Source organism: Taudactylus pleione, unplaced genomic scaffold (genome assembly GCF_031769625.1).
Source record: "Taudactylus pleione unplaced genomic scaffold, aTauple2 ptg000069l, whole genome shotgun sequence".
In the NCBI taxonomy this organism is placed as follows: Eukaryota; Metazoa; Chordata; class Amphibia; order Anura; family Myobatrachidae; genus Taudactylus; species Taudactylus pleione.
The window spans coordinates 4,907,972-4,934,307 of record NW_028284471.1 but is presented as its reverse complement, the minus strand read 5'-3'; the positions used below and the strand labels follow the sequence as shown (position 1 = coordinate 4,934,307).

The window sequence follows — 26,336 nt, the reverse complement described above, 5'->3', positions numbered from 1 at the left end:
GGGAAGAGTCAGAATAGAATGCACACATGTACTAGGGGAAGAGTTGGGTGAGAATGCACACATGTACAAAGGAAAGAGTCGGAGTAGAATGCGCACATGTATGCGGGGAAGAGACGGAGTAGAATGCACACATGTATGAGGGGAAGAGACGGAGTAGAATGCACATATGTATGAGGAGAAGAGATGGAGTAGAATGCACACATGTATGAGGGGAAGAGACGGAGTAGAATGCAGACATGTACAAGTTGAAGAGTCGGAACAGAATGCACATGTATACAAGGGGAAGAGTTGGAATAGAATGTACATGGGGAAGAGTCAGAGTAAAATACACACATGTACAAAGGGAAGAGATGGAATAGAATGAACTCATGTAAAAGGGGAAGAGTCGGAATAGAATGCACACATGTACAAAGGAAAGAGCTGGAATATAATGTACAGATGTACGAGGGGAAGAGTCAGAATAGAATGCACACATGTACTAGCAGAAGACATGTGTGAGAATGCACACATGTACAAGGGGAAGAGTCAGAATAGAATGCACACATGTACTAGGGGAAGAGTCGGGTGAGAATGCACACATGTATGAGGGGAGGAGTCTGCATAGAATGCACACATGTACAAAGGAAAGAGTTGAAATAGAATGTACGACAGTAGTTACTATCAGTAAAATTTATTGATATAGCGCCAGAATACTATGCAGTGCTTTACACTGGAAATACATTAGTAAAACAAATCTTGGTATTAACAAACAAATCCATCGAGCTTCAAGAGTCAAGACAGCAGAGAGTGTGTAATTTATCAGTGGTCAATGCAGAATAAAGAAACTAGTGGCTTGGGTGGTTGTTTATCTCTTCTGTAACTATTTACCTTTTCAATTACCTCTCGTGCAAACACTGGCTCCACCTAGGAATGGAAGTGACCAATAAAATACATGTTAGAGATTACCAGAAATATTATATTGATACTTTACTATCTGTAAGTGTTGCATATACTGGTATGTGAAGAGGTGGTATACTCACAAGTGCTGTTATTAGTTTTTTAGTGTTCAATGTTGAATCTGGAAATTCCTCTCCAAAACAGAGTTGGATCTGGTAATTGGGTTCTGGACCACTGTGCATCATATACATCTGAAGCTCTACAACATATGGGGGGTGGGGGGGGGGTGCAGGTGTAAAAGCAATCATTCACATGACTCCTGACATTAGATAATCGTATATCACTAGGTTTCTAGAACAGGGCATTACTGGGTGATGGGGATCAGGAGCATGGATTAACGCAGAGGTTCGCAAACTCTGTCCTCAAGGCACCCTGGTTTCTCAGTGAAGTCCATTATAAGTGGAGGGATTAATATCTTGGCATTGGGGCTATTAATGTTTATAGCTTTAGTTTTAAGATGCTTTAAGACAACATTTGTGTAGCTTCTCCCTATCCCAGTGATTTCCTCTCAGCTTCTATCTCAGTGACTACCTCTCTGATTCCCTCTCCCTATAATCCTAGTATTATCAGTGAGCCCCTCCATTTTTACCTCTTACCATTCATGAAGCATTCAGTGTCCAACACCTTGCAGGTCTTATCTCTCTCCAATTTGTTAGGCCGGTCAGTGTGTAAAGCCAGTGGACCATTCCAGTAGACACGGACTTGGCATTGCCGCTTTACAAAGACACCCTCGGGTGCCACCCACAGCAAAACTCCTTTGTCCAGGTGCCTGAGTAGTTTTTTGAGAACCGTATGCATATATGGAGACAGAAAGCATGGCAGATCCTCGGGGGAGGGAAGTGGGATTATCTCTAGTGGGACGGGTGGGCCAAGGCTATATTCACTTTGGGATGATGATAGCGGGTTGATGTGACAACCTTCAGCTGTCTGCGTGGTGACTTCAGTTACCAGCTTGCCCTGATAGTATAGGCGCACATGAAGCCAGAAGTCTACAGTAAGGAAAAACAAAATATGGGATAAATTTGCAAAACACAGAATGTCAAGATATACCAATATAAATAGGCACACGTAGTGCTAATATTATCAAACAAGAGCCCTGTGGACATATAATATCATATACACAGACTGTATGGCATCACATTAGAGTCATGATAAAACTCTGCAGGCTGCAGTATTCCTATAGAATCAAACCTGCATCTAATTCTAAATCAGGAGATGTGACTGGAGAGACTAACCTGATGATGATGAATGAGATAGTGGGATAACAGCCCCTGCCTCGGACAAATCTGCTTCTTTATGATCGATCTGATGATTCATACAGGTGACTGGTCCGGTAAAACTTCCTGGATAGGAGAGGATGTAAGTGGAAGTAAGTCTGTATATATATATATATATATATATATATATATAAATATATATATTATTTAAGAAAAAAAATTCTACCAACCAGACCTCTAAAACACTTTGCAATATAGGGGCCAATTTAAAGTTGCATGCAAATTGTCCACAAACGCAGATCTCCGTCTGTATTCAGAGTTGCCTGTAAGTATGTTGTGAAGTGGCTGTGATGCACACAATACTGAATCACCCATAGTTGTTCACAGCTGTGTCTGTTCAGCTGCGGAGCATGCACAGTGCTACATATAACAAAACCTGTCCGGAAAACAGACTTGTGTGCGACTATGAATCAGCCCCATAGTGTGCACTAGCGACAGAATATAGCAACTATCAGAGTATTGCAATATTGTGATCCAAAAAGAAAGCATGTTGTAGGCTTTATGGTATGAGCTAACAAATAGGCTGTCCGGGTTTGCCTGTTTCAAACAAATTGGAATGTTATTATGTGTATACAAGATTAGTCATGGAAATCACCTACATGTCAATCTCTTGAATTCAAGGGAATTCTCAAAAGTTCCTGGGGCTAACAAAACACAATAAGGTAATTTAAAAAAAAAATTATTTCTATTCATTATAACTATACTGACGGTGTCTTTTATCACCTTTTTCCGTTGGGCTGTTTTGACTCTCTAACCCCAGTAATTTGGTGGAACATTGGATGTCGGGTGGACTATCTGTCTTCAGATCCTCCATCTAAGAGGAGTAGTAAACAATTACTTTAGTTAAACAAGGACCAAAATAATACAGAATGAAAAACAAACTCCAAAACCGAAATAACAATGACAGAATTAAAAATCACTGATTACTGATTTGAAGCAAACCATTTCGTCTTTTGATATCCTTTTCTCTATTCACTAAAGAGACAAAGGGCCTGATTCAGACCCACTCGCGAGCGGCTGTCCGCTCGCAAGTGGGTCGATGGTGTGTACTGCGCATGCGCACGACGGAGGGAGCTCCGTCGTGCGCATGCGCGAGACGCGACGAGCGAAGGACTTTCCTTCGCTCGTTGTGTCTGATCAAAGGGGGCGTGCTGTCGATGTTGAGTGACAGCACGCCCCCTTTGGTGGGCGTGCCGGGGGCGTGCCTGCCAGACGGAGGCGTTCCCAAGGGAACGCCTACCGTCAGAAGCCGGCCCCACTGACATCACTAGTGATGTCAGTGGGAGTGATTTTGGCTCTGATAGAGCCAAAATCACTCCTGGCCTTGCGGTTGAGAAACTCAACCGCAGGCTTCAGCTCGCACTGGCGATGGTCATGATGGTCAAGACCATCGCGACCATCACCCTGCACGCTCGTATAGGCTGCGGGTGGTGACCCACAGCTATACGAGCGTCCAGGAGGACGCTCCATATTTATGGAGGTGGGCCCTGATTCAGAGCGAGTGCTCTGGTCAGAGCGTCCGGCTCTGAATCAGGGCCAAAATTTTCTAAGTGACTTTTGAAAGTTGCTAATTCATGGAAATTTAACATGCCAATAATATTATCTGCAAAACAGGCGTATTTTGCATTTAGGGGCATAATAATTAATAACTACAATCTGTCCCTGATAATAAAGATTCCTTATCGTTGCAATTTGCAGTAAAAAGAAATCTTTGTTCGTCCAAATTAATCATCCCTGAGTCTCCAGGACTGGGGCTCGAATATGAGCCAATCCCGGCGATCAGTAAGATGTAAAGCGATCGCATATGCGATCACTTTATTTTGCTGGTTCAGACCCCCGCTGCACTACTGCAGACTGAAAAAATGTGCGTATGTAGCCCAAAGGCTTCAATGGTTAATGGCGTCAGCTGCCTGGGCCAAGTTCCGAATGCAAAGGTAAAATTGTCGGCTAACCAGCACCTGCGGGTGTAGCTTTTGTAAGTGCAAACTGAGGGACCTCATAGCTATTAAAGATAACTGCTGTGGTCTGCCCTTGTTACATATTAGGGATGCTTTAATTTTCCTGGTATCAGCTGTGTTAGGGAGATATCCTGCAAAATATCATTGATAAATATTCCACTTAATATTATTGCTGGTTTAAATTTTATGGTGAAAATAGTAAGCCGATGCTTAGTAAATCTAGCACAAGGAGTTTAGATGCAGTCAGTTTTCTATGCTGCACTCCAATTGCTCCACTGGTCTGATGTGCCTATGGCGTTACACGGCCGCATCTGGTCTCACTGTTAGAAAATGTTGTCTTCATATAGTTCTCACTGTCTCACATATGCCAACATAGCAATCGGTGTGGATATCATGATTGGCACAGCAGAGACATCAATAGATTTTTATGCTGTTTATTTCCTGTTATCTGATAGTGCTCTTAGAGATAATCAGTGAATGAAATGTGAGAAAGCAACATAGGATAAATCCATATGAATACCAACTGCTGCTCCGCCAAACAGATCCTTTTCTTCCCATTACTATAGCGCGATACATGTTTGACCTTGGAAAAATCTTTTTTTGTCAGGTTAAAATCTTAATCGAGTTTTATTTAATAATGCAGATGTAAATGGGAGACTTCAGCCATAGCAACATGCTGGAAGCACACCCTCCAACTCCACCAATTCCACACTCTATAAACTGCTTCGCTACCAAACTACAGTGTACTCACTTAGGGCCTGATTCAGACCCGCTTGCGAGCGCTAAGCGCTCGCAAGCTGGCCAATGTTGCCCAAGGAGGCGGCTCCGTCGTGCGCATGCGCGAGACCCGAATAACGACGGCCAAGCCGTCGTTATGGGTCTCGCACCAAAGGGGGCATGCTGTCGATGGTGAGTGACAGCACGCCCCCTTTGGTGGGCATGCCGGGGGCGTGGCTGCCCAGAAGGAGGCGTTCCCTACCGTCTGGGGCCGGCCCCACTGACATCACTAGTGAGGTCAGTGGGAGTGCTTTTGGCTCTGATAGAGCCAAAAGCACTCCAGGGCTTGCGGCAGCGAGACCCTACCGCATGGTCTCGTCGCAAGCCCGATGGTCGCGATGGTCTTGACCATCGCGACCATCATTTTGGCCACTCGTTATAGCTGTGGGTGGTCACCCACAGCTATGCGAGCGGCCAGGAGGCCGCTCCAAAAAGGAGAAGGGACGGCCCTGATTCAGAGCGAGCGCTCTGTCAGAGCGTCCAGCTCTGAATCAGGGCCTTAATTTGCTATTTCAGTTATCCGTCCTAAATTAATTTATTGACATTCTACAATACTCATTTCATTAATTACTTAACTCTGCAACTTCAGTAACTGCAATAGCAAATGAAACACCTCCGGCAGCTAGCTGCAAACGGAATGCTAATGCTTCTATATGCACATTGTAATGCGTATGCACTGTCCCACTCTTCTGTATGTGAGAGCAGCATTGGCACTTCCAGTACACCTAACCCAGACTAGATGCAGGAGATCCATCTGAAGTTGTTGTCCATAGTGCATATGCATGACTCAGTGAGTAAGTCTGGCTACTCTATAGATTGTAAGCTTGCGAGCAGGGCCTTCCTACCTATTTATCTGTCTGTTATTATCCAGTTTTGTTCTATTAATGCTTACAATTGTAAAGCGCAACGGAATATGCTGCGCTATATAAGAAACTGTTAATAAATAAATACTCGTTCAGCAGGAGCGGTTTAAGAGAGGAGGGGGCCTGTGTGCAGGCACCATGTGGTCTCCTCTCCGGCAGCGCAGTAGACGCATACACAGGTCTCCGAGAACATGGCACCTACGCGATGTTCAAGATAAGTATGCATCCTGCGACGCATGCGACGTTTGAGAAAAATCGCTAGATGTGGCTCCATTCAAAGTGGCGTGGGCCTCATCCCTATGTGAGTAGTTGAGGAGAAGAGCATCTTGTAGAAGGTGATAGAGAACCCGTTGGAGGGTCTCTAGAAATTTTGACATTTCAAGATTTTGTGCTTTTATAACTAAAGAGTTGTACTAACTGAAACTGTCTGTGGTTCTTCTGGGGGCCTTGAAGTGCCTTCTGTGTGTGGGCTCTTAGGTGCTTCTTTGTTGTCTTCATCTGAAACACAATAAAATTGCTATCAGATACTCATTAGAAAAACACTTACGTAATCCTATCCAGTGTTCTCCCCACGTTTTATTTTTCGGGTGGTCCGCCCGGTAAAAATCCCCCACCGCCCGGCACTAACATCCTGAGAGTGGAGCTGCACTGAGCACTGCCGCCTGTCACTGTGATGCGGCTGAAAGTCACATTGGCGGACGGTGTCAGACAGCAGGGCAGAGAAGATCTCTCCCCTTGTATAAGAGGAGGACTGGGAGTAATACACGGGACAGGGGCCCTGATTCAGAGCCGGACGCTCTGACAGAGCGCTCGCTCTGAATCAGGGCCGTCTCTCATACTTTCCAGAGCGGCCTCCTGGCCGCTCGCATAGCTGTGGGTGTCCACCCACAGCTATAGCGAGCGGCCAAAATGATGGTCACGATGGTCAAGACCATCGCGACCATCGGGCTTGCGACGAGACCCTTGTGGTAGGGTCTTGTCTGCCGCAAGCCCTGGAGTGCTTTTGGCTCTATCAGAGTCAAAAGCACTCCCACTGACATCACTAGTGATGTCAGTGGGGCCGGCCCCAGATGGTAGGCGTTCCCATGGGAACGCCTCCGTCTGGGCAGGCACGCCCACCAAAGGGGGCGTGCTGTCAATCACCATCGACAGCACGCCCCCTTTGGTGCGAGACCCATAACGACGGCTTGACCGTCGTTATTCGGGTTTCGCGCATGCGCACGACGGAGCCGCCTCCGTCATGCGCATGCGCACTTGGGCAACATCGACCCGCTTGCGAGCGCTCAGCGCTCGCGAGCATGTCTGAATCAGGCCCAGAGTGTGAGCCGCCCGACGCAATGTGGCAGAGCTGGGTCACGCAGGCAGCAGCAGCACTACTCCCAGTGGCCACTAGGAAACGGCTTTGTCTTTTGCAGTGTGATATTTACCATCACGCTACGAGAGTGGCCAGCCTGCCACCATCCTTTAAGATGAGCTCCATGTGAGGCATCACCGTGCCAACTGTCCCGACGACCAGCTGGCTGGCCACATCAGGGACTTCAGCGCTGACACCCGGCAGCATCAAGATAACCTCCTCCAGCTAGCCAGTATCCTCACCCTTCCCCTTACTGAGACTGACTATTATACCCCTTACTATCACTGATTAATATCTCCCCCTTCTCATACTGACAATGACCATTATCCCCCCTGCTCTTACTGACACTGGCCAATAGGGTGCTGCAGTCACCAGTGGGAACAGTGACTGACAGTCGCCGGCGAACAGTGAAGAGAGTGGTCCTCCTGCATCCACTCTGTGTCTGTGGCCACCTGTAACTGAGCACCCTCCTGTGTAGCCAGGATCTAAGTACTGTTAAAAAAAAGTGTGCCTCTAAAAATTGGGCAGTATCTGGGCACTGTTTATTTCGAAGGCCCCCATCCGGCTACCTATTGATCCCACTCGGCTGGCAAAATTTTCTGGGGAGAACACTGCTATCAATCTGCCCCCCTCCCCTCCACCCGCTAAATCTCCTGCTCAGTTTCAATGGGAAGTCACTAATGAAATGTCTCTTTTGGAGTGGGAAACTATTTTTATCTCCATGTAATGTCATAAACGATACAACATTTTGACATGCATTTAATCTCAAGCCTGTCAAGTTGCATATAATGTGGTCCATCCACTCTAAATTGTGCTGGTGCAATTGCTCTCTCCTGATTTATTACATGTTTCTTGGGCTTGTCCTCATATAGTATGTGACACATACTCCCCTACCCAGCTGGGGATGTAGTCAGAAAGCTGCCGGTCAAAATGCCGACCGCCGGCTTCCCAACTGTCTAATCCCGGCAGGGGTCTAATGACAGGCGTCGAGGTCCCAACGCCTGTCATTTTACCTACGCCGGGAGCCCGACTCCCGGCATACCGTACGAAGGTAAGCCGGGCGGCGGGAGCATACAGCCACGGAGGGGGAGGGTTAGGTTAGGGGCTCCCGGGGGGACGTAGGGTTAGGCACCCCCCCGGGAGGGTTAGGCTAGGGGAAGGGGGGTTAGGGTTAGGCACCCCAAGGGGGAGGTTAGGGTTAGGCACCCCCTGGGAGACTTAGGTTTAGGCTGCAGGGAAGGGGGGCGTTAGGTTTAGGCACTTACAGGGGGAGTTAGGGTTAGGCACTTGGGGCGAGGTTAGCCTTAGGCACCCCTAAGGAAGGGTTAGGGCTAGGGGGGGTTAGGTTACTAAATAGTTAAAATACTTACGTGTCGGGATATTCACTGCCGGTCTTCCAGCGTCGGGATTTGAACCGTCCGGCGGTATTTCATACCGTCCCACCCAGCTGTGCTTATCCCACTCAATGCTCTCCTCTATTTCTACCCAGCTGTTGTTCCCAAATTTGACTGTTACTCTTAGGGATATATTTTGACTGCAAAAGTGTCTATTGCCCCAGTCCTGGAAGACTCCATCATTTCTCCTATTACGACAATTGTATCTGAACCAGAGGTTTCCAAGCCCAGTTGTCAAGGCAGCCTAACGGTCCAGGTTGGAAAAAAGCCATAAAAACTATTATTTAAAACAACATTCATATTGTTGGCAGAGTCTAAATAGTCCAGTTCATTTGTTTAAAATGTATAGCACTTGCTGGGTCTCATCTATAATCAAGCATGCAATAAATAAGTAACATGTACAATGTAGCAGTATTAGAACGATAATAGTTTATTGTAATCTTGTGTTCATACACAACTTTTTTGCTTGCATGTCTTTTATGAAACTTCTATTACTTGGGTTGTTCCCTGTGGTGAGTGATGGCTTCAGAACTTCCTGTGAGGCTCATTGGTCCTGGAGACAGATTTGGGCACACAGTTTAAGAACATTCAGAAGATACAGTAGATGCAAGCAAAAAGTAAAAATAAGAAGCACTCCTGCTGAATCTGGTTTACAGTACCCAGTTAAGTGCTGTACACCAGATACAATATTAGCCTTCTGTTACATTGTACGAACAGGGCAGTGCCAAGGGTGTTACGACTGGAACTGCCAATTAGGGGTCAAGGCCGAGGAGCTAGCATGTTTCCTGCCCTAGTGGCATCTGTCTCCAGCGTGTTGAGTGCCTAGGGAGGCACCCTACTGTCTGGAGAAGCCCTGGACTTGCCCTTGGGTGGTGCCTGCTGCCTAACTTCCTGCTCCTCATCTGGTATGTCACAGCCAGCCCAGAGTATAGAAGTGTCCTAGTATGTGGATGTGTATTTCATTATGTTTGTCATTAACACTAGAGAAATACAAGTGGTCTAGATGGCAGCCATTTCAAAAACGAAACGGTGGACTTGTGATGTCATTCAGAAGATAATGTAAAGGGAGTTACTCCATTACCTTTATTGTAGTACGCTAGTGTTGAGATATATATGTCTTGTATTTCTATATAAGCAACATTTGTGACTCAACCATACTTTAACTACAAAGAAAAAATTTGTTGCAGGTTTGTTTGTTTAGTTTATTCTTTTGTTTTTTTTGCTTTTTTCCTGAAATCAAGCTTTTGGCAACCGATTTATAGAAATTTTGCATTGGGCCTCTGATAGTCTAGTTCTAAAAGTGGTTTAACATTCCAATCAAACTGTTTTACTTGAGGCCTGATTCAGAGATGTATGCAAACCTGATCTGCGATGGCGGGGGGGCTGTGCATGTGCACAACGGGTCCTGTGAGATCACTCACAGTGCCCCCTAAAACATAGCCTGATTGACAAGCTATGACTGTTTGGGGGGGGCGACGCTGGCAGGCGTATCATCCCTGTTTCCTAGGAGTGCTGATGCCAGTACTGGCCTCGAAAGGGGGCAGGAGATGGCCATTCTGAGCAGGCTTAGGCTTACTAAGATGGGCGATGCTGCAAACGTGCGTCTTTGGACGCAGGCATCTGATCTGAGATGCTGGCTGTAAGTGTCTTTTTCATGCAGACGCCTCCTGCAGCATTAGCATATATGCACAAAGGGCCTGATTCAGAGCCGGACGCAAGTGGCTGCTCGTTCGCTCCGAGCGATGTTTGCCCAACTGCGCATGCGTACGGATCGTAATACGCATGCGCGAACCAGTCAGTGCGGCCGAAATTCATGTGCTCGCAAAATAGCGAATGCCTGCTATTTTGAGTGACAGAATGAGGCGTATGTGGGTGGTAACAGGGGAAGGTGCTTGAAAATGGGGAGTGGGGATCCGAACGCAGGCGTGCTTAAAGGTCAAAACGGGCGTTTTAAGGGTGTGCATAATTAATACAGCAGCGTCATTGACCACGTCACTGGGTTATTTTATAGCCAGAACTGCTCGCAAAATTGTGGTAGCAAAAACCAACCACAAGAATAGCGAGTAGTTCAGACGCTGGTCGATGTACTCGATTAATCTAATAAATTGCGGACATGATGTATGGTGCGAGCGTCCAGGGGGCGTTTTTAACAAATAAGCGAGTGTGTTTTGCTCGCTCGTTCAGACTTAGAGGTGTGAACAGACTGCAATTTGCGAACGGATCATTTGAATAGCCACCCCTTGTTTTTGAATGAGCGAGCGCAAATAGCGACCGGCTCTGAATCAGGCCCAAAGCCTACATCTCTGAATCAGGCCCTTAGTGTGAGACACATGCACACAATACATGTCCCCATTGGACAAGGTCATAATGCTATTTACCATTTCGCTCTTGGGGTTCGGAAACAATTCTATACAACTTGAAGGGTCCGCCGAGGTCCTCACAGTTCTCCATGATCTCCTGAAAGTATGGACTCTTGTTAAGAGCACATCGGAGTCGTGTCTTCCACACAGAGGCATCTTCCTTTATAGACCCCTCTCGAAGGTTTCCCTTATACATTGTCCAGGCCTGTGAAAGCAATGAAGAGACTACCATAATCACAGTGGTTTGACCATCATTTGACAAGCATAAGAGAGATTTATGAGAACAGGTTATTAATATAACTATCTATTGACACTGTAGGAATGGAAATGTGTATCGGAGGATTGCAACAGGTACCAGTTTTAGGGCTACTAAGTCATGTCCGTCATAAACGTAGAGTTGCTGTAAAGGAATTACCTTGAATAATGCTGCATCTTCCTGCTTGCTGTAGTTCTGTTTGGCAGCATGCTTCCATGGGATTCTGAACATTGTCTTCTCTTCATTTTCCCACCGCAGTCCAGGATATTTGCCACTGTTTATTTGAAGTATGAGCCATTCCTTTAATCTCAGAGGCGGGGATCCTTTTTCACACATCTCCTGTCCAAAAGGTTTGTGACTTCCACTTCTCCTCTTCCAAGACCTAAGGGTAGGACAAAGATACTGAAGAAAATTACCTAGACCAGAGGTTCCCAAACTCGGTCCTCAATGCACCCTAATGGTCCAGGTTTTAAAGATAACCATGCTTGGGCACAGGTGATTTAATTAGTACCTCAGTCTTTTGATTCAACCATCTGTGCTCAACCATGGATATCCTTAAAACCTGACCCGTTAGGGTGCCTTGAGGACCGAGATTGGGAACCTCTGGCCTAGACTGTCTTATGTCTCACTGCTTCTCCAGAGTCTCTTGTGTTAGAGCAGGGGTCAGGGAACTTTTTTACCTTTTACCCCAAAATATATTTAGATATGCCGACGTTACCCCCTTGATTTGAAAGGAAGGAAATCCTATAGTATTGCCCCCATATAATGCCCCTGTAGTAGTGCCCCCATAGTTATGCACCTGTAGTAGTGCCTCCATATAATTCCCCTGTATTAGTGCCCCCATAGTTATGCCCCTGTAGCAGTGCCCCCATAGTTATGCCCCTGTAGCAGTGCCCCCATAGTTATGCCCCTGTAGCAGTGCCCCCATAGTTATGCCCCCAGTTATTCCCACTGTAGCAGTGCCTTTATAGTTATGCCCCTGCAGCAGTGCCCTCATAGTTGTGCCCCTGTAGCAGTGCCCCCATAGTTATGCCCCTGTAGCAGTACCCCCATAGTTATGCCCTGTAGCAGTGCCCCCAATGTTATGCCCCTGTAGCAGTGCCCCCATAGTTATGCCCCTGTAGCAGTGCCCTCATAGTTATGCCCCTGTAGCAGTACCCCCATAGTTATGCCCTGTAGCAGTGCCCCCAATGTTATGCCCCTGTAGCAGTGCCCCCATAGTTATGCCCTTGTAGCAGTGCCCCATAGTTATGCCCCTATAGTTATGCCCCTGTAGCAGTGCCCCCATAGTTATGCCCCTGTAGCAGTGCCCCCAATGTTATGCCCCTATAGCAGTGCCCTCATAGTTATGCCCATGTAGCAGTGCCCTCATAGTTATGTCCCTGTAGCAGTGCCCCCATAGTTATGCCCCTTCTAGCAGTGCCCCCATAGTTATGCCTCTGTAGCAGTGCCCCCAGAGTTATGCCCCTGTAGCAGTGCCCCCATAGTTATGCCCCTGTAGCAGTGCCCCCATAGTTATGCCGCTGTAGCAGTGCCCTCATAGTTATGCCCCTGTAGCAGTGCCCTCAGTTATGCCCCTGCAGCAGGGCCCTCATAGTTAAGCCCCTGTAGCAGTGCCCCCATAGTTATGACCCTGTAGCAGTGCCCCCATAGTTATGCCTCTGTAGCAGTGCCCCCAGTTATGCCCCTGTAGCAGTGCCCCCAGAGTTATGCCCCTGTAGCAGTGCCCTCATAGTTATGCCCCTGTAGCAGTGCCCCCATAGTTATGCCCCTGTAGCAGTGCCCCCACAGTTATGCCTCTGTAGCAGTGCCCTCAGAGTTATGCCCCTGTAGCAGTGCCCCCATAGTTATGCCCCTGTAGTGCCGCTTGTACAGAAAAAAAAAACTTACCCTAATCCCCACTCCTGCATCCGCCGCCATCCTGTCCGCCCGGCTGCTCCTCAGAACTATGGGAGTGACATCATGACGTCATAGTGCGCATGGAGAGAGCCGGAAGCTGGAGTTCAGAACAGAACTCCAGCCTCTGGCTAACGCAGCGCAGAAGGGAATGAGCCGGGCGCCAGTGACCTCCATTCCTGGGTGTAATGGATGGACAGCCGGGCATGCAATGATTCATATGCATGCCCGGCTGTCCGTCCATTACCCCCAGCAATTTCAGTTTTACCCCAAATGGGGTAATTTACCCCTGTTCCCGGACCACTGTGTTGGAGACACCATGTGTCTCAGCACCTAAATCAATCAGCTAAATGGCACAAAGGCATATTTTAAATGGAAAACAAGGGGTACAAATATAATGTTTTCTTGCATGCAGTTAGAATACTGGCTGCTTTTGCATGTAGTGCACAAATATTAGGCAGCTTTATTCTTATACCGCGAGTTAGAATTAGAAAGATAAAGGCTCCTTCCCTCCATGTGTCTGCATATTTTAATATATCTTTCCCTTGCAGTGCTAAATGGCTTTGCCAAGGTGCAAAATCCTTCCTTTTAAACAGATTTACTCCCAATAAAGCCCATTTAGGCACCACCGGGGTTAGGGTTAGGCTGCGGGCAGGGGGGGTTAGGTTTAGGCGCTACCTGGAGGGTTTAAGGTTAGGCACAAAGGGGGGTGGGTTAGGTTTAAGCACCAAGGGGGGGAAGGTTAGGTTTAGGCACCAAGGGGGACCCTTAGGGCATACTTGCCGACATTTCGGCAGGGGAATCCGGAAGGGGGCTGGCAGGTCCGTCCAGCAGGGAGGATGGGGGCGGGTCAAATAGGCGGAGCGGGGGCATTCCTACGCGATCATGTCATCGTGGCCCCGCCCCATGCTTTATAATGCCAATATTACTGGCATTATAAGGCAGGGGGCGGGGCTACGATGACGCAATTCAGCGCAAATCGCGTCATCACACCCCGCACCGCCCACTTTTGCGGCTAGCGCGGGGGTTAGCAGGGTGCCGGCATCCATTCTGTGGGACTTGCCTAGTCTTGCGAGGTGTCAGGAGCGGCACCCGATTTTCGGGAGGCTCCCGACAGTCCCGGGAGAGTAGGCAAGTATGCCTTAGGGTAAGGCTGTGGGGGGGGGGGGCGGAGGGGAGGATGCAGGAATGGAGGGTTAGGTAATGAAGGGGGGAGGGTTAGGATACAAACCAAGCCCCTGTTGAGATTCTAAGCATCGGGATACCCGGTAGCCGGTCTCCTGTATGCATTCCGTATTGACTGATTGACTAAAACCACATCAAGATACACAATTTGAACTAAACCATAGCAATAGTAAAAAGACAATCCATTCTGGTCCTCACAGTCTACCTAGATTTCCACCAAAATGCATGGATGTGCACAGCAAGATGGCATTTACAGAGGACCAGAAGTTTACATAGGTCAAGGAATGGAGCTGTGTTGAGTAAGGAAATTCCATGCCAAGGGACATTTTTATCAATTATTGGATTTTACATCTGATAATTGCAATTTCTTATGGCCACTAGTTGCAGCAATAAGAGATTAAGGGCCTGATTCAGAACCGGTCGCAAGCGCTGAGCGCTCGCACCCGGGTCGATGGTGGCCCACAGCGCATGCGCACGATGGAGCCGGCTGTCGTGTGCATGTGCCTGACCCGGCTAGCGACGGGCACTCCGTTGCTCCGGGTCTCGCACCAAAAGGGGGCGAGCTGTTGATGTTGAGTGACAGCTCGCTCCGTTTGGTGGGCGGGCCGGGGGGGTGGCTGCCCAAACGGAGGCATTCCCATCAGAACGCCTGTCATTTGGGGGCGGCCCTACTGACATCACAAGTGATGTCAGTGGAGAGATTCCAGCTCTGTTAGAGCTGAAAGCTCTCTGGGGCTTGCGATGAATGAGACCCTACCACAAGGGTCTCATCGCAAGCCCGATGGTCGCGATGGTCTTGACCATCGCGACCATCATCATGGCTGCTCGCTATAGCTGTGGGTGATCACCCACAGCTATGCAAGTGGCCAAGAGGCCACTCAAAAAGAAAAAATCCCGGCCCTGATTTAGAGCGAGCGCTCTGTCAGAGCGAGCGGCTCTGAATCAGGCTCTAAGTTTCGTCCAAATGTATTAATATACACATGCAAGGACAAGGGCTCCGAAAAAGAGTCCATCGCTGCGATGTGTACACGGGACGATTTTTAACACCATTTTGGCAGTTTCTACAGGTTGGACAGACCAATCGTTTGAAAATAGATGTATTTTGAGTCTTCTGCGTCCCCGCCGTCGTCTAGTTGGATCGCAGATCAAATGGTTTTGCAGAGAGATCCCAACCGATCATGTACGATGTGACACACTTCTATGCATCTTATCCTATGATCGTAACGATCAATCTTACACCATTTGACAACATCTTATGAAAAATTTCAAGGGAAGAATTTCAAGGGCAATCGTCCAACTCATCTTACCAACTTTGAATCTTACCGTGTATGGGGGCCTTAAGAAGTTAATGCAATCATTTCACTCCTCTTTTGAGACCTTGTGGCGCTACTGCACATGTGCGATCTGCTGACCACGCATGTGCGGCAGCCATTACCGGGTAGAGTTCCTAAGGAACCCTCTCGGTAATTTGTATGAAGTGTACCCTATATGCTACAGCTGCTAATGCTTGATAAATCTGACAGCCTATCAGCCCACATTAAAGCCTATTGGGGCTGCTCCTGCTGCGGTCCCTCCATGGTACGTTTGGGGGATCCTTAATATTTACGGGTGTTTTGAGGGGATATCACCCAAATATTGTTTATTAAATATGCCCCTAAGTACAGTGCACATGGCCTTCTTTACTGCCTGAAATTACTTGAAATTTGCAGCTACTCACAGCCGGAGAGGTAGCCTTAACTTAAGCTACATGGATCACCTAGGGCAGTGTTTCCAAACTGCGTGCCGTGGCACCCTGGGGTGCCTCAAGGCACTTGCAGGGGTGCCACAGGTTGGTGATCAAGTACTGAATAAAATTATTTTTACTAGTCTGTGTGACAGGCAAAACTAGTGCTAATGGCTGCTAATCAAAAAATATGTGGACAAAAAGAAGCGCAGCCCTGTCAACAACCACATAACTGAAGCTACGGGTGACATATAAGCACAATTTACTTTATTTAAATTGTTGCTGAATTTCTCAGCAAGAAATTTTTTTCCCTGGAGTGCCATAGAAGAAATGCTGATACTCTAGGGTGTCATGATTCGAAAAAGTTTGGGAACCACAGACCTAGGGGGTGATTTAGCTTAGGACGGAATTGCAAAGCTGCGCGCAGGCAGCTTTGCAATTCCGTCCTTGTCGATATGCAAATGCAGCAGGAGGTGTATGACACCCCTGCTGCATTTGCGATTCCAGCTCTATGGCCAAGGACACAGACTGTGATCATCATCGCAACTATCGTTCGCGATGGTAGACGGCGCCGGTCAGCTGGGTAAGCCTCAGCTTACCCAGGCTGGCCTCCTTGTGAGGCCGGGAGACTGTGTCTGTGGAAGCAGCCCCTGGCCTTGCCACTCCCCGCACTTAACTGACGATTTTTTTTTTCAAAAACCGCTCCGAAATTGTCGTTTTTTTTATGATTGAATAAGGTCAAGAACATTTTTAAAACTATTTCAATGCTATTTATTAATTTTTTTTAAACACCATATACCATAAAAATTAACATTTTGATTGTATACTGTAGTTCTAGTCATTGACAGCGGTACCATCGATGGCCGATCGATTCAACCATCGATAGAAACAATCGATTGTTTGACATCGGTTGGGGGACTCCACACACACTATATATATATATATATATATATATATTATATATATATATATATATATATATTTTTTTTTTTTTTTTGGTATATACACAGTATATGTATATATCCATGTGTATAGATCACATGTATGTATACATATATATATATATATATATATAAATATATATGCACACACACATATATACATATATATATATATATATATATAGTGTGTGTGTGTATATATATATATATATATTTATACACAGTATATATACATACATATGGGGCTTTGCTGTTTATATATGGAGTGGGGCTTGCAAAAATGGAGGGAGAGGAGGGGTTTGCTCTTTGGCCAGCGGCTGCTCCCTCTAATATTTGCAGCCGCCGGGGAGCCGCTAACAGGGCGGTGGGTGGGGGGGGGGCAGAGAAAAGTTGGGCGCTGACTGGCTGGCACCTTATCACTGACTTATCACTTTTCACTCTGTCTCTTATCACTGCTTAGTAAATAGACCCCCTAGCCCCATCCTCATCTAAGCATTGATCCTTCCCTTTCATATCACTGATTAGCATTTCTCTTTAATATTTTGAGTACTAGGTCTTCAACATAATATTTTACTGCTTACATCCTTCATCCTGGAACTTCAAAATGTTGTTAACCTTTCTCCTTAGTGCAGAGGTGAATTTAGGGCCTGATTCAGACCCACTCGCGAGCGGCTGTCCGCTCGCAAGTGGGTCGATGTTATGGACTGAGCATGCGCACGACGGAGGGAGCTCCGTCGTGCGCATGCGCCAGACGCGACGAGCGAAGGAAAGTCCTTCGCTCGTTGTGTCCGATCAAAGGGGGCGTGCTGTCAATGTTGATTGACAGCACGCCCCCTTTGGTGGGCGTGCCGGGGGCGTGCCTCCCTGACGGGGGCGTTCCCACGGGAACGCCTCCCGTCAGAAGCCGGCCCACTGACATCACTAGTGATGTCAGTGGGAGTGATTTTGGCTCTGATAGAGCCAAAATCACTCCGGAGCTTGCGGTTGAGAAACTCAACCGCAGGCTCCGGCTCGCAAATTCGATGGTCGCGATGGTCTCGACCATCGCGACCATCACAATGCACGCTCGTATAGCCTGTGGGTGGTGACCCACAGCTATACGAGCGTCCAGGAGGACGCTCCATGAAAATGGAGCCCGGCCCTCATTCAGAGCGTGCGCTCTGCTCAGAGCGTACGGCTCTGAATGAGGGCCTTAGTTCTTTCCTGTGTCTTGCATTTATTCTTAACTCTCCTGACCCTCACAATCTCTGTGTTAGGGGGCTATTCATGCAGCAGCGAAAAGCCCTGTTTCACAAAGCGCTTCAGAAAACAGGGCTTTTCACTGCTTACTTGGAGAAGTCTCAAGCTGCATACACACACAACGATTTTTTTAATGATTATCGTTAAACGATAATTGATGCCAAAAATCGTTCACTTTCTGAGTCAAATGATGAGCGATTATCGTTCATGCGCGTTCACGTTTGTAGTTTGTCGTTTGTAGTTTGTCGTTCAGTCAGAATTGTCAACTCAACGATTTTCATTAAGGGAATATGCAAAAATCGTTTGTAGTTCATAAAAATCGTTCATGACATTCAGTAAATGAACAACTTTAGTAAACGATTTTAGTAAATTTTTTCAAGCTATTCAGAGAAGAACGGAAAGGACATGTCTCTATTTTGCTTCCCCATTTCATTTCACCAACTGGAGATGGTAAAATGAGCTGAAGCACACCTGCTCCTCTTCTGCTGCTCCGCCCCCTTGTGTCTAGCGTCAGCCCTGTGATGTGGATGGACACTGCAGCACAAGGCACTGTGGGCGCAGTGGGAAGAAGACATATCGGACTTTCCATATGTTAGTCTAGTCACTGCTTGCTGGGATCGCGGAGGGTCATTTCTCAGTTCATCACAGAGGGGCCATTTATTGGAAGAAGTTCATTGCGGAGGGGCCATTTATCTAAGGAAGTTGCCGGACAATATGATGATGCGATATATAGTGATATTTTCCGGTAACCTTTTCAGTATGTATGTACACAACACTGACTTGTGCACTGCTCACTTTCCCATGATTTTTCACTTCTCCTGGACATCACAATCTCTTTTGAGCCTAATCAACTTTGCTCCTCACACTAATTATTATTATTATCTAACATGGTTTCATAGAGCTGCACAAGAGGATACATTTGACAACAAAACACATAAGTACTTATTAATACAGACAGCAGTAGAGAGAGGAGGGGGCCTGTCTGGAGGCTGCACATGAGACCCTTCCTCTTTTAGGGCCTGATTCAGATCCGCACACAATACAGATGATTACGCAGATTGAGCAATTGTTAGCCATTGCGCATGCATGAAAGCCGCACTGTATATGCACAGTTAATTTATTTACGATTACACTCGCAGAGAGGATTCACTCGCAAAGTGAGTGACAGGTAGTCAGCGTTTGGGGGAGGTAACTGAGGTGGTTAGGCCAACGCAGGCGTGTTGGGACTGTTTAAACTCCGTTTAATGGGCGTGCATAAATTAGCCATTGTGATATCCTTCACAGCATGAGAGCTCTCAGCATGTCAGGAGAGCTGCAGTGTTTGCCGTCGGACGGATATGAGAAGACAGCAGTGAGCATCCCTAAAGGCCCCCATACATCAGCAATTGATTGCAGCAATCGTGCAATTTGCAATCGAATGTGTATAAAAAATGTTCCCTTTTTCAATCGATTGCAGAAGTGCCACAATCAATTGAAAAAGGAAAAGATTTTTATACACAATCGATTGCAAATTGCACGATTGCTGCAATCAATTGCTGATGTATGGGGGATTAAGCTTGGGTAAGCTTTGGAGACATTAGTATATTTTCACTATTCGATTCTTGAGAAATTACAGCTGCGATGGCATTTGCATGCAGATCTGAATCAGGCCCTTAATCCACCCCTCACAGACAGTATATAAAAATACATAGATTTAAGTGTGCAATTAGCATAATTATGTAGAAAAGATAAAAGAGAGAGGGTCTTGCTCATATGAGTTTACAATCTATACCAAAGGTTCCCAAACGCAGTCCTCAAGGAACCCCAACAGTTCAGGATTTAGAGATAACCATGGTTGAGCACAGGTGGTTAAATCAAATTGACTGAGGTAATAATTACGTCACCTGTGGTCAAGCATGGATATCTTCTAATCACATATGCTGGATCAAGTTTGTACTAAATAAGTTAATTATTTTAAAGCTGAGTCTTTATTTTTTTGAACCGTATTCCTTTAACTGCAGAAAATAACTCACTTGTCTCCAGAACTTCACTCACTTCCCTCAAAAATCGCACTCTATTGTCTCTAGAACCTCACTCCCTACTCTCCAGAACCTAACTTCCAATTTTTCAGAAACTCACACTCCCTACTCTTTAGAACACAGGTTCTGAAACTCGGTCCTCAAGACCCCAAACAGTGCATGTCTTCCAGGTCTCCTCACAGAATCACAAGTGAAATAATTAGCTCCACCTGTGGATCTTTTAAAAGGTGTCAGTGAGTAATGACTGCACCTGTGCACCTTCTGGGTCACCTGGAAAATGTGAACTCTGTGGGGTCCTGAGGACAGAGTTTGAGAACCACTGCTCTAGAACCTCACACCCTTGTATCCAGAATCTCACTTGTCTCCAGTACTGCAGTATTTTCTTTCCCCAACTTCATCCAAGTTTCTCCAGAATCATGCTAACTTCTCTCCAGAACCTCACTCTCTTCTCTCCAGAACCTCACTCTCTTCTCTCCAGAACCTCACTCTCTTTTCTCCAGAACCTCTCTCTTCTCCCCAGAGCCTCACTCTCTTTTCTCCAGAATCTCTCTCTCTTCTCCCCAGAGCCTCACTTCCTTCTCTCCAGAGTCCAGACCCTCACTCTCTTTTCTCCAGAACATCCTTCCAATATTCCAGAGTCTCCCATTATTCATGTGTATTACTCACCACTCTATCCTCAGACTGGTGCCCTTATTTTCCTCCTTAATTGGATTTTTCCTCTTATTTCGATCAGAATTTCTCTCCTCCTCAGCTTTCTCTGCAGTCTTCACTCCGTATTTCAGTATTTGAAAAGTGAAACTGATACTGCTAGTTGAAATTTGCTTTCAGTTTCCAGGTTCACAATGACTACAACTAATAGCTGTCTTTCCCTACCTATAAACAGGAGGCAGTTAGAGAACCATAAAGTTACTGTCCAAAGTAACAACAGGAGGGACCTTTATGTATAAAAAGTAAATGATTGCAGTACATAAAGAGCACATTATATAAACCCATTATCAAGGGACCCACTTTGGACTATAAGCAAAGTAACTACAGTACATAGGCTGTAATCATAAAGCGAGTGACAAATACCCCTCCTCCTACTAAACCGCGTCTAGGGTTGTGGCCTATTAAGGAAAAAAGTATCTGAATCTAGAACAATGATTAGACACATGGGACAAAAAAGTAGCTTTCCCAAAAGTAACTCCAGCATTACAAACACTGGGTGGAATTTACAAATGTATCATACAGTAAAGCTTTTTTTTTTTATTTTTTTTACATATTTTACATTTACATTTTCCCTGTATTTAAATTAGGGGTGAGCGGGTTTGGATTTCTGAAATCCGAACCCCCTCGAGCCTCCCCGATCCGAGGCAGATCCGAGTCAGGCTCGACTTTTCCCGCCTGACTCGGATCTGAAATCGAGGCAAAACGTCATCATCCCGCCTTCCGGGTCTCGTGGGTTTTGGATCCTATATAAGGTACCCGCGTCAGCGCCATTTTCTCACTCGGCTGTGGACAGTGAAGAGGGAGGGTGGGAGTTAGGGCTGGCTGGGCTGTGTAGTGTAGTGTAGTGCAGAGTAGTGTTGTGCTGTGCTGTGCTGCGCTGTGCTGCTGTTGTCCATAGGGGCTGTGTCCACTACTTCAAAGTCCATAGGGGCTGGCTGTGTTGTGCTGTGCTGCTGTTGTTAATAGGGGCTGTGTCCACTACTTCAAAGTCCATAGGGGCTGGCTGGACTGTGTTGTGCAGTCAGTTCTCCATAGGGTGCTGTAGTGTTGTCCAGGGGGTGCTCTGTCCATCAGGGGTGCTTCCCCCAAGTGCTAAAAAAATAATATTTTTTCTGTGTTTGTGAATTGTGTGCGCAGTAGCCGCACGTGCATCAACAAAGTAGTGCCAAGCGTGCGCCTGTGTCATAAGTAAAGGGCCGGCTGGCTTGACCGTTAAAGGGTGCTGTAACCCCCAAAGTACACTCCAGTCCAAACCAAAAAAATATATATTTTCTGTGTTTGTGAATTGTGTGCGCAGTAGCCGCACGTGCATCAACAAAGTAGTGCCAAGCGTGCGCCTGTGTCATAAGTAAAGGGCCGGCTGGCTTGACCGTTAAAGGGTGCTGTAACCCCCAAAGTACACTCCAAACCAAATAAAAAAATATTTTCTGTGTTTGTGAATTGTGTGCACTGTGGCTGCACGTGCATCAACAAAGTAGTGCCAAGCGTGCGCCTGTGTCCCATAAGTAAAGAGCCGGCTGGCTCATTTCTTAAAGGGTGGTGTTACCCACAAAGTGCACTACTCTCCAGCAAAAATAAAAAAATATTTTCTGTGTTTGTGTGCGCTTTAGCCGCACGTATATATCAATATAACATAAATGGAGGACCAAACTTTCTCTGATAAAAATAAAATAGGGAAAGATCAAGAACCACTTCCTCCTAGTGCTGTTGCTGCTGCTGGGAGTTGTTCATCATCCCAGAGAGGAAGTAGGAACACCACTACTTTTACTAAACAATTGACCCTCCAACAGTCCCTAGCGATGAGGATGAAGTCCGACAGCAGTCATCCTGAAGCAAAACGTATAACTGAGGCCTTGACTGCTATGTTGGTGTTAGACGTGCGTCCGGTATCCGCCATTAGTGCAGTGGGATTTAGACAATTGATGGAGGTACTGTGTCCCCGGTTCCAAATCCCGTCTAGATTCCACCTGCATCCTTCTGTCTTTGTGAAATGTGTGGGCTGTAGCCGCACCTGCATCCTTAAAGCAGCAGCGACAAGCGTGCGTCTGTCTGTTAAAGGGTGGTGTAACCCTCAAAGTGCGCTCCACAAACAATAAAACAATTCCTATTTTTTTTTCTGTCTTTGTAAAATGTGTGGGCTGTAGCCGCACCTGCATCCTTAAAGCAGCAGCGACAAGCGTGCGTCTGTCTGTTAAAGGGTGGTGTAACCCTCAAAGTGCGCTCCACAAACAATAAAACAATTCCTATTTTTTTTTCTGTCTTTGTGAAATGTGTGGACTGTAGCCGCACCTGCATCCTTAAAGCAGCAGCGACAAGCGTGCGTCTGTCTGTTAAAGGGTGGTGTAACCCTCAAAGTGCGCTCCACAAACAATAAAACAATTCCTATTTTTTTTTCTGTCTTTGTGAAATGTGTGGGCTGTAGCCGCACCTGCATCCTTAAAGCAGCAGCGACAAGCGTGCGTCTGTCTGTTAAAGGGTGGTGTAACCCTCAAAGTGCGCTCCACAAACAATAAAACAATTCCTATTTTTTTTTCTGTCTTTGTAAAATGTGTGGGCTGTAGCCGCACCTGCATCCTTAAAGCAGCAGCGACAAGCGTGCGTCTGTCTGTTAAAGGGTGGTGTAACCCTCAAAGTGCGCTCCACAAACAATAAAACAATTCCTATTTTTTTTTCTGTCTTTGTGAAATGTGTGGGCTGTAGCCGCACCTGCATCCTTAAAGCAGCAGCGACAAGCGTGCGTCTGTCTGTTAAAGGGTGGTGTAACCCTCAAAGTGCGCTCCACAAACAATAAAACAATTCCTATTTTTTTTTCTGTCTTTGTGAAATGTGTGGGCTGTAGCCGCACCTGCATCCTTAAAGCAGCAGCGACAAGCGTGCGTCTGTCTGTTAAAGGGTGGTGTAACCCTCAAAGTGCGCTCCACAAACAATAAAACAATTCCTATTTTTTTTTCTGTCTTTGTGAAATGTGTGGGCTGTAGCCGCACCTGCATCCTTAAAGCAGCAGCGACAAGCGTGCGTCTGTCTGTTAAAGGGTGGTGTAACCCTCAAAGTGCGCTCCACAAACAATAAAACAATTCCTATTTTTTTTTCTGTCTTTGTGAAATGTGTGGGCTGTAGCCGCACCTGCATCCTTAAAGCAGCAGCGACAAGCGTGCGTCTGTCTGTTAAAGGGTGGTGTAACCCTCAAAGTGCGCTCCACAAACAATAAAAAAATTCTTATTTTTTTTTCTGTCTTTGTGAAATGAGTGGGCTGTAGCCGCACCTGCATCCTTAAAGCAGCAGCGACAAGCGTGCGTCTGTCTGTTAAAGGGTGGTGTAACCCTCAAAGTGCGCTCCACAAACAATAAAACAATTCCTATTTTTTTTTCTGTCTTTGTGAAATGTGTGGGCTGTAGCCGCACCTGCATCCTTAAAGCAGCAGCGACAAGCGTGCGTCTGTCTGTTAAAGGGTGGTGTAACCCTCAAAGTGCGCTCCACAAACAATAAAACAATTCCTATTTTTTTTTCTGTCTTTGTGAAATGTGTGGGCTGTAGCCGCACCTGCATCCTTAAAGCAGCAGCGACAAGCGTGCGTCTGTCTGTTAAAGGGTGGTGTAACCCTCAAAGTGCGCTCCACAAACAATAAAACAATTCCTATTTTTTTTTCTGTCTTTGTGAAATGTGTGGGCTGTAGCCGCACCTGCATCCTTAAAGCAGCAGCGACAAGCGTGCGTCTGTCTGTTAAAGGGTGGTGTAACCCTCAAAGTGCGCTCCACAAACAATAAAAAAATTCCTATTTTTTTTTCTGTCTTTGTGAAATATGTGGGCTGTAGCCGCACCTGCATCAACACAGTAGCAGCGCCAAGCGTGCGCCTGTGTCATAAGTCAAGGGCTGGTTTGGACATCTGGTCCGGACTGAAGGACGTGCCAACAATTTCTGACAAGTCTACTGTCACTGCATATGATACTGTCCTCAAAGCAGCAGCGACAAGCGTGCGTCTGTCTGTTAAAGGGTGGTGTAACCCTCAAAGTGTGCTCCACAAACAATAAAAATATTCTTCTTTTTTTTCTGTCTTTGTGAATTGTGTGGGCTGAAGCCGCACTTGCATCCTCAAAGCAGCAGCGACAAGCGTGCGTCTGTCTGTTAAAGGATGGTGTAACCCTCAAAGTGCTCCAAAAAATAAAAAACTATTTTTTTTATGTGTTTGTGACTTGTGTGCGATGTAGCCGCACGTGCATCCTTAAAGCAGCAGCGACAAGCGTGCGTCTGTCTGTTAAAGGATTACATCGGCGACAGCATCCAAGTAGGCATGTCAGACAGTCCGTACCTGTACTGGCAGGAAAAAGAAGCAATTTGGAGGTCCCTGTACAAACTGGCTCTATTTTATCTGAGTTTCCCCCCCTCCAGTGTGTACTCCGAAAGAGTGTTTAGTGCAGCCGGGAACCTTGTCAGCGAAAGGCGTAGGAGGTTGCTTCCACAAAATGTGGAGAAGATGATGTTCATAAAATGAATTATCAACTCTTCCAGGGAGACCAGCCTCCAGAACGTACAGAGAGACCTGTGGTTGTGGATTCCAGCAGGGACGAATTAATACTCTGTGAGGATGAGGATGTACACAACACTGAAGAGGGTGAGGAATCGGTGGATGAGGAGGATGAGGACGACATCTTGCCTCCGTAGAGCCAGTTTGTGCAGGGACAGATTAATTGCCAGCTTGTTTTGTGGGGGCCCAAACGAACCAATCATTTCAGCCACAGTTGTGTGGCAGACCCTGGCGCTGAAATGATTGGTTTGTTAAAGTGTGCATGTCCTGTTTATACAACATAAGGGTGGGTGGGAGGGCCCAAGGACAATTCCATCCTGCACCTCTTTTTTTTCTTTGCATTATGTACAGTTTGGGGCCTAGTTTTTCAAACTGCCATCCTGTCTGCCACTGCAGTATCACGCCTAGATGGGTCACGTGTTTGTGCCGCCCACTCGTGACGCTTAGCATAGTCATCCAGCTACCTCGGTGCAACCTTTTGGACATAAAAAAACTATTGTGAGGTGTGAGGTGTGAGGTGTTCAGAATAGACTGGAAATGAGTGGTAATTAAGGTTATTGAGGTTAATAATAGCATAGGAGCAGAAAAACCTACAAATTCTGTGATTTTAGCTGTTTTTATGCTTTTTTTCAAAAATATACAGATCCAAAACACAAAACCCAGAACCCAAAACACGGAAGGGTGGTTTTGGCAAAACCAATCCAGGTCCAAAACACGAAGAAAGATCCAGATCCAAAACCAAAACACGAAAAGTGGCCGGTGCACACCCCTAATTTAAATGTAACTGCTTTACATAGTTTACCAGACGTTAAGTGTTTTTCTGACATGAAAGTCAGTTTGGAAAGGATTTGCATGTTTAACAAAACATTCACAGAAAACAACATTTGTTAAAGTATAATTTTATGCACACAGTGATCAAATTGTATTT

The 26,336-nt window shown here is 46.4% G+C and overlaps 1 protein-coding gene across 6 annotated transcripts in view; it reads right to left on the bottom strand.

Annotated features, from left to right (window-relative positions):
- Positions 1-26,336, bottom strand: part of LOC148534272 (interferon regulatory factor 4-like) — a 79,942-nt gene that overhangs the window by 40,249 nt on the left and 13,357 nt on the right. For 3 of the 6 annotated variants that reach the window (XM_088467072.1, XM_088467069.1, XM_088467068.1), the window contains exons 2-9: positions 11,335-11,557; positions 10,938-11,124; positions 6,230-6,309; positions 2,937-3,027; positions 2,172-2,279; positions 1,533-1,925; positions 1,020-1,135; positions 689-903 (exon numbers count right to left, since the gene is read on the bottom strand). In XM_088467072.1, the coding sequence (XP_088323198.1) occupies positions 799-903; positions 1,020-1,135; positions 1,533-1,925; positions 2,172-2,279; positions 2,937-3,027; positions 6,230-6,309; positions 10,938-11,124; positions 11,335-11,511 (1,257 nt within the window). In that variant the 5' untranslated portion in view covers positions 11,512-11,557 and the 3' untranslated portion in view covers positions 689-798. Of the gene's footprint in view, positions 1-688; positions 904-1,019; positions 1,136-1,532; positions 1,926-2,171; positions 2,280-2,936; positions 3,028-6,229; positions 6,310-10,937; positions 11,125-11,334; positions 11,558-20,277; positions 20,348-20,843; positions 21,000-26,336 lie in introns of those variants that run through there. The other 3 variants (XM_088467073.1, XM_088467071.1, XM_088467070.1) reach the window with 3 other exon arrangements.